The 15,361-nt window shown below is 54.7% G+C and overlaps 1 protein-coding gene and 1 long non-coding RNA gene across 6 annotated transcripts in view; one reads left to right on the top strand and one right to left on the bottom strand.

The window, feature by feature from the left end:
• The first annotated feature begins 501 nt into the window (after nt 1-501).
• On the top strand, nt 502-6,949 carry LOC103675545. Of its 4 annotated transcripts, none has more exons than XR_005837968.1 (4): nt 502-2,404; nt 3,011-3,162; nt 3,673-3,776; nt 5,032-6,949. It is a non-coding gene; the product is annotated as an uncharacterized LOC103675545 (long non-coding RNA). The 4 variants fall into 4 exon arrangements; XR_005837967.1 differs by lacking the exon at nt 502-2,404 and adding an exon at nt 2,633-2,657; XR_571878.2 differs by lacking the exon at nt 502-2,404 and having other exon boundaries at nt 2,940-3,162; nt 5,032-5,159; nt 5,264-6,949.
• Nucleotides 6,950-10,225: 3,276 nt separating this feature from the next.
• HOXC12 (homeobox C12) overlaps nt 10,226-15,361 on the bottom strand; it is an 11,576-nt gene continuing 6,440 nt past the window's right edge. The window contains exon 2 of one of the 2 annotated variants that reach the window (XM_040642561.1): nt 10,226-12,826. In XM_040642561.1, the coding sequence (XP_040498495.1) occupies nt 12,588-12,826 (239 nt within the window). In that variant the 3' untranslated portion in view covers nt 10,226-12,587. The remainder of the gene's footprint in view (nt 12,827-15,361) is intronic. The other variant, XR_005837965.1, reaches the window with a different exon arrangement.

The following is a 15,361-nucleotide window of genomic DNA, read 5'->3' as shown; positions in this document are numbered from 1 at the left end:
TTTTTATGAGATGAACTTCAGCGGCTCTTTACTTGTAATCAGACGCCTGGTTCGAAAATGCAAAAGGGAACAGCCCATCAATCCAAAAAGGAAAAGGAGAAGGGGGAGAGAGAGAGAGAGAGAGAGAGAGAGAGAGAGAGAGAACACTAGGGAGAAGAGGGGGACGGGGGTGAAAAAATTCAGGTGACACATAGCAGGAAGATTCTGGTCACCCAGGAAAAAAAGACCCTTTGCCTGCAGCAAGAATGGTTTGTGGGTCTGTTCCAGTCTCCAGGCCCCACCATCTGCCTCTACGCTTCGCCCCGATTTCCAGGGGGGCCGGGAAACCTGACTCGCCTGTGTGCTGAAGCTTGATCCGAAAGCTTCCACAGTGTGGACGCGCCATGTGGGGCGAGTGTGGCCGCCTGCACTCTCCTGCCCCAGCGGGGAAGTCGCCTTCTGCTCACGATTTAAAAGTCTCTCCCATTTTGCTGCTTTTCTCTCTGTGGTCTCCGTGGTTCTCTCGTCACTACAGCCAGAAGTTGAGTTACAGGAAGATTCACCAGAGATTTATCGCCTGGCTCCAAACTTGGAGAGCCCCGTTGTCATAAACAGCCATCTATTGTCTAGACTTTCATCTCCGGGTATGGATCGTGCATTATTGAGGCTCAGGAGACACGGGTCTGGCTCTGGGGTGTGTGGGGGCCGCTGAGCGCTTGCCCTTGCCCCCCGGGGTTTCTGTGGGTAGGTTTAGGGAAGTGCAGGCATTTGTGTGCTCCTGGAGCTGGGCGGGTACACCTGAGCATCCAAGTGGGGAGGCCCAGGCCGGGGAGGGTCTCTCTGTGCCTGGGAACATTCTGGTGCATGGACTTGTGTGTTGGGTAAGAATTTGTCACGGTGTGCTTTGTTTCTGGGCATTTTAAGTGTTCCTGTCTGGGTTTTTGCAGGTTTTATTAACCTGCATCCGCTTGGCCTGTTTATGTCCCTTCGAAGGAGATCATCTGGTGTTTTTCAATATTGGAGCCCATTGTGTGTGTGTGTGTGTGTGTGTGTGTGTGTGTGTGTGTGTGTGTCTGGCTTCTCTGAGGAAATGGATTTGGGTGATACGTTTCTAGTCTTGCTCCCTCAGCTTCCTCCACTTACCCTAAATCACACCTCAGCCTCTGCCTTCCCCCAGAATGTCTGGCCCTGCTCTACCCCCTAAAGGTCCGGAAATCTCCCAAACAGCTACCAATTTTCTGTCACAGGCACGAAACACATTTTTGCAGGATGAGGTCTGGCTATCTCTGTCTTTCCCACATTAGGGGGAAATGTCCCAGCTCATAAACTCCCTCACTTCCGGGGGCTCCCCTTCCCAGAGCTGAGGGGGACATCAGAAAGGGCCTCCCCACTTCATTCTGACCTTTTTAAAATACTCTCCGCACAACTCTCCATAATACCAAAGCCGGCCTGCCGCTCCCTCCCTGGGGCTTTCTGGCAGCCAAGGTCCTCACCCTGGCCACCTCCTCAGCCCCTGGAACACAGGCAGTAGGACATTTGCCCAGATTAAATGTCTGTGGGAGAGACGCCTATCACCTTAGATCTCAGGGTCAGATGCTGTTTTTCTAAGCCTGGATCCTTTAACACCATCAGAAATAATCAAGTCCTCCCCCTTTGTTTTTCATTATCAGGATGCGGGGTGGGGGGGCTCTCGGCCCTGAGGCCTGGGTGTGCCACTGACCACCCCTTGTGCTGGGAGGGGCTCCTACCTGGGGGTCAGGACCCACTTCAGGTCCCTAGTAGCCCTAAGGCACCTCAGCCAGGAGGGAAACTGGGAGCGCACTGATCCGAGAGGCTGGTTTCCAGCTGAGAAGGACAGAGGTGACAAAACTGGGGCTTTGTGGAGTATCAGATTGAACCAGAAGTCCCCAGAATTGCTTTCTGAGCATTCCTCCCTTCCCTCGCCATTAGAGTTCCCATTTAAACAGCAACGATTGGGCCGAAAGGGGGCTATGTGGAGAGGAGCAGGAGAAAACAGGCCATCAGGGCCAGGAAAAACGAGGGGAGCCCTTCACAGACACCCCTAGGCTATATTCTCTCTCTCTCTCTTTCTCTCCCTCCCTCTCTCCCCCAGTGCTACCCTGCAGGGAAAGGATCAAGGATTCGACTTCAGCTTCCTTCCTCTGGTGCCTTGGCCTTCAGCTGAGCCGCCCGAGGCCCCCAACCCGCAGCCAGCCCTGTCCTCACTGCCCCCGAGGGTCCAGAACTCGGAACTCACTTTCCCTCCGGCTGGCGGGCTGCGGCGCCGCCTTCCTCTGTCTCTCCCTGCCTCCCTCCGTCCTTGCCTCTCCCCCACTTCTCAGGCCAGAAGATTTTGGATCTGCTCCTTTCTCCGCACCCCAGGCCTAGGCTGAGCCCGCTCCGTGCTCCAGGATCGCGGCCGCAGGTCCGGGTCCTCGGCCCCGCGCTTTGCTCCCAGTCCCGCCTGCTGCAGTCTCCTTTGCTAGTTGCCGGGTTAGAACGCTCCTCTCTTGCTTTCCTGCGTCTCCCCCTTTCTCTCAGCCTCTGGATCTGAGAAATAAATAAATCCAAGCCTCCTACCTCATCAGCCCTCCCCACTGGCGCCACCTCACTTCTCCTCCTCCTTACCGACTGGACCGCCTTGTTTTCAGAAGGAAATCTTAATAGACATTTAGGCTGTAAATGAGCTTTTCTTTGTGATGGCTAATTTTCTTTCCAATTCTTACGTCCTGCTCCTTTTCCTGGTGGAACGGAACGGATTTAGAAGTCTGCAGTAGGGGAGGGGGGTGTGGAGAGACGGAGCCCAGAGTTACAGACTGGCAAGAGACGCTGAAGACCGAGATACAGAGAGCAAAAGAGGCGTTGGGTTGGGAAGAGGGGGGAGAGAGAGAGGGAGGGAGGGAAGGAGGGAGAAGGGGAGGGAGGGAGGGAGCCCCAGCTGGCGGGAGTGGAGCCAGAGAGAGAGAGAAAAGGAGAGAAAAGTTTCCTGGAGTCTTCATTAGTTGACTTCTCTGTATGCTGTTTCCCCCAGCCGGCGGAGCTCACCCCCAATCAAGGAAGGAAGGGGGTCTTTATTTTTTTCTAAGACCCCAAAGAGTGCAGTGTTTACAAGACTAGAAACGCTACGGCCTTGTCCCGGCACAAAGAAAGGCTGAAATAGAGGACCGCCGCCTTCCTTATAAGGTACGATGCTAACTTGACCTTCACTTTGTCACGGCGCCCCCCGCCCACCCAGACTGCTGCAGGCTGCCCGGCAGAGTGGGAGGCCGGCAGACCCTGGCCTCTGGCTCCCTCCTGCCCCTCTTTTGCTTTCAAATCTTTCTTTCCTTTTTAAATGTCCCTCCTTTTTCCTTCTGTCTTTTTATTTCCTCTTCTACCTTTTCCTTTTGATTTCCTCCCTTTATTCCCTGCGGTTTCTCCTCCTGCCCCATTTCTTTCACTCATTCCTTTCATTCTTGTCTTCCTGTTTCATGGTTTCCCTTGACTCTCTCTTGCCTGGCTCTTTACCACAATCAATCAATCAATCAATCAATCTCTCCCTCTCTCTCTCTTTGCCTCCCTCCCTCCACCCCCCCAGGCTTCTGGCTTCTGGTCTTCTGAATCCCAGAAACAAGAAACCATATTTTCAGTTTTTTCCTCATCCCCATCCCAACCAACCTCCACAGCCCTAGCCTGACTTCTGCCCCCATCCAGGTGTCCCTGGGGAAGAGGTCCAGGAAAGAAGGCCAAATTGGGATCAAAGGGGACTTCACTCTGGACCCAGTGCCCACTTGGGGATGACAATGAACTTGGTTTTGGTAAGACCCTGTCTTCCTCTTACTGGCTTAAATTGCCAAGTCTCTGTGACAGTAGTAATCTTGAAGTGAGGGGGAAGTCCTTCATTGTGGGGGAACATGGGAGAGCAGAGACTACTGGCCCTGAGCCTAAGGGGGTGATTTAAGCACCAAACTGTTGTTTGCTCTTCTCTGAGCTCCCAATGCCTAAAATTGTAGAGATTTCCCTTAAGACATCTGGGGAGGGAATTTAGAGAATTGGGGGATTTCTGGAGATTCACACACACATAAAAATAGGAAAGAAAGACAATCAGGCCTCTCTCTCTACCTTGCTTCTTGCTGCCTTCCAGGATCCAACAGAGCCTCCGACATTAACTCTAATCATATCTTGTGCGGCTATAAAATAAATAAAATTATCGACACCCCTATAATTATCTATTATTCGCTTACTTGTGATAATTACAATACTAGATGAGGCAGGTCTATACAGACAAAGTAAAACCAAACAAATATTTTGGAAAATGAAACTGGATCGCTGAGGCCTTCAAAATTTCTTAAGAATCTATGAGATCCTGCCTGGGACTTTCTTGGCTCAGGAGAAGCCATCTTGTAGGTCATAGTGTGATATTGGGAGACCCTACCACCTCTTTTTCCTCCATATCCCATATAGCGCCCCCTCCTCCTCTGTACTGACAAGAGAAGATCAGACAATAAAAGGGAAATGCTTTCTCTCTCTCTCTCTCTTTCTCCCCCTACAATTATCCGGATAATTGCACGAATTCTTCCTTGAATACTGCTGTGTAGTCAGGATTGGGATTTCAGCAGGAAGTGCAGGGGACAGGATTCCAAATGGGGGAAGTTGAGAGGGTCCTGCGTTGTTACATTCCCAGACTTTATAGTTCTGTCTAGTGTTACATTGTTTCTTCAGGCAAAGATCTTTGTTCGCCTTCAGTCATATTTCTCCCTTTCCCCTCCCTTGCTTTCCCTCTCCCTCCCCCCTTTTTTGGTCCCTTTAAAGGAGACTCAGATCATCTCATGCTCTTAATAGATGACTATAAAAGTAAAATTAATTCCCCCCTGCCCTTTAATATCAATATCTCTTCGTTAAGTATGCACATTGGTGAGAATAAACAGAATTAAGTGTTGCAACCCAAACCAGCAATTACATCCAAGGTTGGTTTTTGTTTTTTTTTTTCCATGGGTTCTGGCTTATCAGGGGGTGTTAACTCTGCTGTAAGATAACCAGGGGTTATTTGTATTATTATTATTTTTTTACAAGCTCACTGGGGCCTGAGCCAGCACCAACCTGGTAGGAAAAGCAACCAGGAAGCCAGAGAAGGAAGAGAGCTCCAGACAGAGATGAAAAGGAACGAAGCGGAGTCATGCAGGGAAAGGAGGAGGCAGCAGGTCTGGGAACAAACGTGGCGGAGAGCAAGACGGGCACTCACAGACAGAGGTTTACATATTTTTATTAAAAAAATTTTTTTTTCTTAATGTGGGGCTGGATGAAGAAAAAGGAAAATTCCGAGGAGCGGAGAGGAGAGGGGATTATCGGAGCCCCAGCGTGAACGGCCCAGGAGGGGAGAAGGCTGATACCCGCGAGCGAGCGGGGAGCGGTTGCGGCGGCCGGCTGGGGCTCTGGCTCCTCGGGGCGCCGCTGCCCCACACGCGGCGGGCTGGCCCTCGAAGCCCCCCCTCGCGGCCGCCAGGGCTTCCTTGGTCTCCTTATCATCTCCATCTTTATGACGAGGCTTGTTAACAAGACCAGCGAGCGGGCCACGCACATCTATCTCTGCGCTCACGCTCAGCCAAGCAGCGGCCGGCGCGAGGACTGGCGAGGCACTAATTAATTGATTCCTTTGGACAGTAAAATATGGCAGTGTCTACACGGAACCCATAAGCAATATCCCTGCGGGGTGTGAGTGCATTGTCTTTCAAAGAATTTTTTCCATAAGCATGTGTCAGGTGGTCTCGGATTTTTAGCTACTAAAGAAAGACCCAAGTGGGACTCATTTTTCCCGGGCCGAAACAGAGTCAGCTCAGTGTCAGAAGATGCTTTAAGCTATTACGGCCTCTGTGAAAGTGTTAGGAGTGGATCTTGTTGAGAAAAACGTGGGTTACGGGGGTAAACTTTCCCCGCTGCCTGTGTAGACCTGGCCAGCATTAAGGATGCTAAGGGCTGCTGAGGGTGGGCCAGAATCCTCTCCCTGGTTGGCTGAGAGGGAGTGGGGCTGCTCTGGGGGTTGAGAGGGACTTAGGAGACCAGGTCCAGCCTTTACTTCATGCCCTCTTTCTCTATTGGAGATTTTAAAAATAAATTTTAAAAAATGTAAACAAACTTCGGCTTTCAGGAACCCTGGAACTTGCCTTTACCCCAACTGCCTGTTACACAACTTGCCAGGTCACTGCACTTCCCTCTTCCCTCCCCCCGTTTCTTGACTGGCAGCCCAGGGTAACTCTCTAACATATTTATCTTAGGTCTAGTAGAACAAGTCCTGAGACACAGGGGTAACCTAATTATATAGTGCTCATTCCATACAGGCTGTGATTATGCAGTCAGACCCTGATGCAAACAGCACTTGGGATTCTAAATATAGACCCTGACTCCAGCAAGAGATGTACTAGGGAAATCGAGATAGGCGACCACTTATATAAATAATCCATATAGACATGGAAGGGGGTTTGAAGAGACGGAAATAATAGAAAAACAGGACAGAAAAGAGACTCAGTTGATGGAGATTGTCGTTGCCAATGTCTGGGCTTCCTCCTGCCAAATAAATGCGTATTACAAATACAATAATATGTGAGCTCCAAGAATATACTAAAATGTATTTGGTAGGCACATACCACGTAAACAAACTAATTCACAGAACATACTTTCATACATTGGGTAGATATTCAGTTTGTGTATACAGAATAATATGATGTATTTTCCATGTACTTTTTATGTGGACACATTAATATCTGGATGCATTTTCCGTGCATGATTTTATACACCCTATGGAATATATATATATATATATATATATATATATATATATGTACACACACAGATGAGGACTGTGTATTCCCTGTGTAGGATAGATATGCAAGTGTACCGTTTATGTAAATGAATCTTTACCTGTGGTGTTTACCCATGCTATGTGTAACCTTTCCGCCGAAGGCTGCTTTCTCAAACAAATAAAAGTGCCTCGGTATGTATGTTTCCTAGAGAAATATATTTTCCATGCCCGGTATGTCCATGTAATATAGATATCTGTGCACTGCAGACTGTTTCAGTACATCGGTTCTGTTGGCAGTACCGCCAAGTGTGCATTTTCTGAAACACCTTTCCCCGGCCCCGCATACGGACCATGCATCTTTCACGGGGAACTTTCCTAGCAGGAGCTGCCGGCGAGTTCCGTCCGCGCAGACCTGTCCTGAAGGAAGTTCTCCACTCTGGGACCTGGAAACTGACAAACGGAAGGCTTGCCTCCTAGTCTCCAGGAAGTGGCTCTGGCGCAGAGAGGAGGGGATCGCCCACCGGCAGCCGGGTGGTCACACCGGCTGAAGGTCCGGCCGTGTTTGGTCTCATCTGAGCCCAGTCGCTCCTCTCTGGTGCCAGGCGCCTTCAGGCGGCACAGGCTTTAGGAGCCTCGGCCGCGGGCAGCGAGAAGCCCCGCGGGAGGGCGGCCGGCCGCTGTGGGGACGCCGCGTGCCCAGCAGAGGGAGGGCACTTAGCGCAGAGGCCTGGTTCCCGCAGCCCGGCAGCGCCTCACACTCGGGCTGTTCTTCCAGGTCTCCCACAAACTCGCGGGGCGCGCCCAGGCCCGGGGGGCACACGGCTGAGCGGCGGGGCGGGGCGGGGCTCGGCAGCCTCCACTGCTCCGGCCAGCAGGGGTCATCCCGTCCTTCGCGGGGGCCGGCGGCCCTCGGGCGGCGGCCGGAGCTGCAGGCGGCTGTTGGGCGGGGGAGCCGAGCGGGGCAGCAGGGGCTGAGAGGCGCGCCGGGTCTCCCCTCCCGGGGGCCCTGCGGCGAGCCGGAGCCGGGGCGGGGGCCGGAGCCGGGGCCGGGCCGGCCGAGGACGCGCACCGACCTCCCAGAGCCCTCTCGACCGGGCCAGGCCACGGAGGGCTCCAGGCGCCCGCGTCATCCACCAGCGGCCGCCGCGCCTTTGTCTCGGGGCCTGCCCTGGAGCGGCGACCACGAGCACGGGCCGCGGCGGTGCGGGGCGTTCGGGGCGGCGGGCGCCGGTCGCACGCTTGTCCACGGAAAACCCGCAGCTCTGTCTCGACGGAGGCAGATGCCGGAAGGCGGCCACGGGGGCCTAAGGCTCGGCGGCCACGCGGCTGCGGGAGCCGGCGCCTGCAGCCCACCGCGCGCGGAATGACACCGGACTCTGCGGCGCCTCCATGGGCCCGCCGCGCAGAGAGGGTTGGGGGCTCCGGGGCCTAAAAACCGCTCCTACTTTCCTGGTAATGGCGGGGAGGATGGGCAGGGGCTCCGGCCTGTCCGGAACCCAGGGTCCCGGGGGTTTGCTTTGTCCGTAGATGGGGCTGGCGGTCCCTGCTCCGCTCTGGGTCTGAGCCATCGATCGCGCGCCGGGTTTCCGGCTGCATTAGCATCCGCACGCCCCGCGCTGCCGGCCCCTCTCCAGCCCGCTCGGTAGAGGCTTTAACTACCCTAGCTGTGTCTATGCAGGTCAGAGTGAAGTAGAACTGGGTGGATACCGGGGCCAGCGATGGTATACGCTTACAAATACACAACAGCAGAAATATTTTCTACCTGAATTATCCAGATAACTCTCTCCACTTCTTGCTCCTCCAGACCCAGTTAGAGACACGGGTTTCTCTGTCTTAAAGTCCATGGAGTAAATTGTAGTTTGAGGGTTTAAACCAAATAGCTGCAAAATAGACGCAATCCTTGCCCGGATGCAGAGTTCAGCCTGGGCCTGAGGATTTGGGTTGAGGCTCCGAGCATGACATTCTCTTTGACCCAGAGACCCAAAGAATAAGTTTTTCAACCATTAGGAGGAGGTTATAGTGTCTTTCCTTCTCTGACAGTCTCCCCAGTTATTGAGTTTTGGGACCTGTGTAGACACCACCCAACAAGGTGTCTCCTTTCTCAGGTCTGCAGTGTCTCTGGGAATAAATCAAGGGAGTAAATTAAAGGCCAGTTATTCCTGACCTCCTTAAATCCCCTCCTTTCTTTTTAGCCAGAAACGCCTTCACTGTTAATTCTTCCTGTATAGATGTGTCCTAAGAAGAGGGTAGTCTCTGGCCTGGGTTCACTGAAATTCAACTCCTGCCCCCCTGCCACCTTAATTCAGACCCAGGCACAGTCACCACCCAGCCCCTCTCCCAGGTCATGGCTGCCAGAAGCTAACCTGTCCCCAGCTTTGCCTCTACTCTGTGGGGGCCTTTGGATGAGAGACCCCCAAAGCTTGGGATCTTCCTTCCTGCCCAAACCCCTCAGCTGCAAAAGACAAGCTGTGTGTTAGGAGCAAAATGAGAATGGGATTCAATTTAAATTGGTTAGTTTTTCTAGTTGCAGGAGTAAGGAAAGAAAAGGAGAGAGAGAGAAAGAAAGATTTCAAGGCAGGAGGTGTGGCTTGGACGTTGGGCTCGGTGAGGGCCCCTGCTATTCCAAAGCAGGCCCAAGAGGGTGGAGGGAGAATCTGGAGGAGACTCCATGAGTGGAGCCAGGCTGTGAGAACAGAAAACTCAGGGACCAGAGGCACAAGGGTGGAGACAGAGGGAGGATGTCCCACCCAGAAGGAAGGGGTGAAATGGAGGTGCAGAGGGCTCATGGGCTCGCCAGCCAGAACCCAGACACTGGCTTCCACCTGGGCCTCTCTCTGGCAAGGCCCAGAGGGGGTTGCTGACTGAGAGAGATGAAGCCTATTTCAGCTCCAAGGGGTCTTTAGTTCCTTACAAGCTCATTCTGCAGTGCTCGAAATGTGCTCTCAGAGTGAAGCCATGGGGTTAGACCCTGGGGTTGACGTGTGGTTCCACCAGCCCCTGCCCCATATCCCAGGGCACTCTTGCCATCCCTGCTTCAACCTATTTGAGCCCCTACCCTGGTTTCACTTCTTGGAGATCCTGCAGCTTAGACTTCCTCTTCCTGGCCCTGAAGGTGGTTTCGGCCTCCTCTGGGCTGTCTACATTATTTTTATGGCCCCATGACTCCTCAGATATCCCTCTACACCCCCCCAATCTTCTATTCCCCAATTTTCTCTCTGCTAGTAATTGCTTGGGACTAGAGACAGCAGCTCATCAACAGATCTTGGTTGCTAGTATATTTTTGTTGTCCCTGCACCAGATTCTGCTTTTATCATTATACATTTATTATTTTTATTATTCACCTGAGCTGGAGACAATCAAGTGGGGGAGCTGCTAGGAATGGGGATCCCATTCTTTCTGGGCAGAGGGGACCATGTGTGGGGACTCAGTTTTAAAATTCTTTCTCAAAAAAAAAATCACATCATCATTCAGTCATGTTTTAATTATTATTATTAATATTAATATGATGAAGCAACTCTGTACAAGGACTATATAAAGGGAAAACGTGCTAAAGACAGACGTTTGACTAGGAGGGCACACTTACAGAAACTTGGGAAGGGCATCTACCCACAGAGACTACACGAGGTACTAGCAAGGGACACAGAGAACAGGACACAGATTGACAGAAAAGCTCACAGAAGTCAAGTTTAAAGCGACAGGAAGAGAATATTGCATATCTTTGTACCCCCACCCCTTTTGGAATGTTCTGGTCTCCTTTCTCTACTAGGCTGTGGGAGTCAGGCTGGAGTGGTGAAGCTTGAATCCAGTACCCCAGAGCCCAAAGGTCACAGGAGGGGCTGCATAAAGGGGGACATGGGTGACCAGGCAAAGGGGAGAATGCCTCATACCCAGGGCCAGCCCATCAGGGATTGTGCAGACAGCTGGAAGGGTGCTGATTTCTGCGAACTTGTCCATAGGTGAAACAAGTTTGTGTCAGTGGGGAAGTGCGCCAGGTGCCCGGTGAGGGATGAGGGCAAGTGATTGTACGGCCACTCTGCAGGGCTGTATTTGGGGACCTGAGCCTGCCTGCTTACAAGTTCAGTCGGGAAAGTGGCCTAGGCTCAGTGGGGATGCTGGGCTCAGCTGTGGCTGCGTTTGCCCGTGCCTCTGCTCAATCCCGTACAGGGACCTGAAGCTGTGTGCTGGTGGGAGAGTGGGCGGCTCTGTAGATTGCCATTCGAGGGTGGGTTAGGGGAGACTTCAGAGGCAGGGAGAATTCCAAGCTAGCAGGCCAGTTCACACTGTGCATGCTGGGCTTAACTCCCATCAGTCCCCTCTTCTCACCTTCTTACTCCTGGCAAGGGTGGGTCAGCAGACAGGGAGGTCCAGGGACTCTCACCAAGAGGGATAAAAAGGGAGGGCAGGAAGGTGCCCTGGGGCTTCTTCACTGCCTCTCTCTCCTAAGCCAGCCTTGATCTATTGGGCTGGGGCTGGGGCCTGAGGTGACTATGAATAAAAGGCCCTGGGCTCAAGAAGCCACTCTGGCTCCCAACCACTTCTGGGGATGTGCCCCTCCTTCTGCTCTGGTCCTTGTACTTGGTGGCTCTGCAGCTCGCCGGCCAGGGGGAGGCGGAGGCAGCAGATCCTGAGACAAAGGGCGACGTTGGGGGGCGGGTGGAGTGGGGCTGGGTAAAAGAGAGAAAGGAGTTGTGTGGGGGGCAGCAGCGCCCCCCTCCTTCATTGTCACCAGCCTCGGAAACCCGGGCTGAGCAGGGGCCTCCGCGGCCGGTAGCCCCTTTAGGGGCAGATTCTCCTCCTGCCTCGTAAATTATGCCGGTCCAGCCTCTGGCCGGCCGTGACCGTGAACGCCAGCGGGGAAGGGAGAATCAGTGGCGGTAGCCTCGGCTGCCAGAAACTCTCCCGGCCAATCAATGCTGGGCTTCGCAGCCTCTGTCACAGCCTCTTGGGCTTCCTGGAGGGCCAGGTGGGGGTCCCTGGGCTGGCTACTAAACCCGAGGCTGCATCCGCTCAGCTCTGATCCCGCGCTTGCGGCTTCCGGTCCGCAGCCGCCTAGGCGGCAGGAAGAGTGGGTGGCAGCACACCTGTGGGCGAATGGGCGGGCAACGCCGGCAGGAGAGGGGACCAGGAGACTTCTCGGGCAGCCTGCCCTAGAGGGGACATAGGCTGAGGATCGCCCTGTCCGCGGCCGGGTCTGCCAAACGCCTGTACCTCCCCCTGTTCTACCTCCCCCTGTTTGGTGTCCAGGCCTGGAGGACCAGACCCCTGTGGACTTGAGCATTCCTGATCACTCTGTTCTCCCAAACCGCACTTCCTTCCCCCTGCCCTCCCAGAGCTACCCTAACCCCTTGCGATCTCTCCGCGGATCCTCCACTCTTGCTTCCTCGTCCCCGTCTCCTAACCCCAACTACTGGGAGTTTTGGGAGCCTTGGTTCCACTGTCCCCACTTTTGCCTACTGCAGGCTGACTTAAGACCACGGAAGGAAAGTGTTGGGGGGGGGGCTGGGTTACCTTTCCTCCAGATCCTCAGCCCGAGGCCAAAGGCCCCAGTCCCCCTGCAAACCAGCCCCTCCCCAGCACCTCAGCCCTCCCCGTCCCTACCCCTACCTGCAGCTCTCCTCTCCCTGGCTGGGTTCTTCCCCTCTCTCTGGGACCTGGCAGGGCCTGGGGGGGGGTGAGTGGGAGGGAACCACAAACAGAACAGACAAGAGGATGTCCAGGGAGTGCCTCCAGGGATGCCCGGCGTTCTAAGCGGGGACTGTGTCCCAGGCAGCGCCCCCTCTTGCTCTCTGCCAAAGACAGGCTCAGTCCGGGGCCGGTGCCCGTGTCTTGCCCCCTAAAAGAAGGAGAGAGCTTGCTCCCTCAACAGAAGTCTTTTCTTTTTCATTCTCCGGTTCTGAAACCAGATCTTGACCTGCTGGTCACTAAGATTCAAGCGGTCTGAGAGTTCCCTCCGGCGCTGCCGTGTGATGAACTCGTTCACCAGAAACTCCCCCTCCAGCTCCGCCAGCTGCAACTTCGAATAGGGCTTGCGCTTCTTCCGGGAGCGGCTGTGGATCGGGTACCAGGGCGCGCCTGGGTGGAGACGAACAGGCAGCGTTGGCCAGAGGACCAAGAGGTGACAAGCCCAATGCCCTCGGTCCTTCCCCAGCCCTTTTCACCTTGGCCTGCCGCCCAATCCCAGGCCCTTGCTCTCCTGTCTCTTCTCCTCTCTTCCACACAGATCCTCATCCCCATCCACTCCCCCGCCTTCATCGTTCTTTTCCCCCTTTCGCTCCTCCTTGCCTCCACAACCCTACCTCCCCTGTAGTATCTCTGACCCTTCTGTGTTCCGATCCCCTCACATCTCCCCAAACCGCTGCTTCTCCCGGATATCCTGGCCCCTTCCTCTCACATCCTCCAGGATGGACACAGGAGCAAGTGGCCAGAGTAAATCGGGTCCACTGGCATTTCTTAAGAGGAAAAATGTAGGAAACGGAGACTGTGCGAAGGTGCAGGGAGAAGCCCTAGAGAGCAGGGACCAAGCTCTCGGTCCCCACCCCCCACCCGAGGCCTGGGGAAGTGTCTGTCAGGATCCCCTTCTCCAGAGCTCCCTGCCCCCTCCAGCCGCAGGTCGGCGAAAAAGGGACTCTCTGCAGTTCTTTTATGGGGATATTTACATGTTTATAGGCGCCCCCCACCCCCCATACTTCTTTTTTAAAGAAGCGCTTCCTTGCCACACATTCTGTCACCCCGGGCGGCCCTAGCTCAGTCCTACACTGCCCGCCCCGGTGAGCGGTCCGGTCCTGAGTATGCCCTCGAGAGTGGCCGGGTCCTTACCGCTGGCCGAGAGCCCGCCTGCCGGGTTTAAAGGCGATACCAAGCTGACCGGGTCGCTCTCGCGCCGGCGCCCCTTGTTGCCCTCGTTGAGCAGTGGACGAACTGGAGTCGGATTCCGTACTGGCACGAGGGCGGGGTCGTCGGGGTCCCGCGCCTCCGTCGCCTCCCCGCCGCCGCCTTGCCGCGGTAAGTCGCTTGAAACCGAGCGCGGGCGGCCCCGATGCTCCAGGCAGCAGCGCTTGCCCTCGGCCCGACCCCGGCCCCCGGGTCGCGCGCCGCGTCCCTCACGCTCAGGCCCCCTGCCGCCTCGGCGCACGGCTCGCGGTAGTAACCATTGCCTGTCCTCCACTCCGCCAGCTCGCACGTGCGGCCGAAGGGCGGGTTGAGCGACACCGGGCTGCCGAGGTAGCTGCGGGTGCAGCCATTGCAAATGGCTCCGCCTGACGGCCAGGCAGCGATGCACACGTTTGTCGTCGGCGCGGGTAGGGATAGCGGAAGGCAGGTCTCTGGCAGCTGCGCCCCGACGCGCGGAAGTTGGGGAAGTAGAACGTGTCTCCCGTGTGGATGTTCACCAGCGGCCCCACAAACCCGGGATTCAGGAGATTATGCTCGCCCATTTCCTCGGGGCCCGACCGGCAGCTTCTACTTTATTGCTATCTGACATTAAACATAGTTAAACCTGCACCGGCCACCCATTGGCCACCCAGCTCACGTGGGCGCCGCCGCCAGGGGGATGGGTGGGGACAGCGAATCCCCCCCACCCCGCACCAACTCCAACTTCCCCCTTCCCCACTCGGGGTTGGGGGGGGAACAAAACGCGGGGGCAGATTTATTCGCTGGATTCTAGTTTTTTAAAATATCATATAAAACCTAACGCAGAGAGTGAGGCAATCGCCCGACCCGGGGCAAGAGGGAAAAAGCCACACCAAAAATACCCACACTTACGCACTTCTGCACCACGCACACCCCCCCAGATGTATTATCTTCTCGCCAACAGCTGGCCAAGCACAGCCTATCCCTCTGTAATTAGCTCCTTTATTAACTAAAACCGTTGGAATTTACAATATCTCCCCAATAAATTACTATTAGATATTGTGTCATATAAAGTTTACTGGCTGTTTAAGGAGACGGATGAGCCCTTTGGCTCGGGGTTTATTTACAGTAGAGGCGAAGTGGGGATAAGGACAGGTTTCCCTGCCACTGTCTTTCCCAGCCCTGCCCCTGCTCTGCTCCTCTTCCTCAGCTCTTTCTCCTCAGGAATTTTGGGAGACACTTGGGGTCCTCTCCTCTAGGAAAGACTATGGGAGAATTGTTAATGCTGGGTATCCTCCCACCTTGGAGCTGGGAGCCACCCCAACCTCACACTTCCACTCACCGTTAGAAGAAGGATGCAGAAAGGAGGCAGAAGGAGCCAAAAAAACAGGAGGTGCTCAGCTCTATGTGGATCTGACTACCTGCTTTTGAAAATCTGGGGGCCTGAACTCCTCTTGCCTGTGACTTCTGAAGTCAGATGGGCTTTGGGGGGTCTTCCAGAGTCTCCGCAGCAAGAGGCTCTGGGACCCCAGCAGGGCTTGGTTGGCCTGAGAGGCTCGAGACTTCCACTGCAGAAGAGACCCCCACACCCCAGAAGCAGCCCAGCCTGCTGCTGGGACCATCAGATAGCAGCGCCAATGCCAGTAGGTGTGCTGGGAGTGAGGGAGAGGACTCCGGAGAATTATCTTGTTGGGGTTTAAAATTATGTTTATGGTGCTAACCTCAGCAGCTCCTTCTGGAGAAGGCTGAGAACCCAAA

This window comes from Ursus maritimus, unplaced genomic scaffold (genome assembly GCF_017311325.1).
Source record: "Ursus maritimus isolate PB19 unplaced genomic scaffold, ASM1731132v1 scaffold_26, whole genome shotgun sequence".
In the NCBI taxonomy this organism is placed as follows: Eukaryota; Metazoa; Chordata; class Mammalia; order Carnivora; family Ursidae; genus Ursus; species Ursus maritimus.
This window is presented reverse-complemented; position numbering and strand designations above follow the sequence as displayed.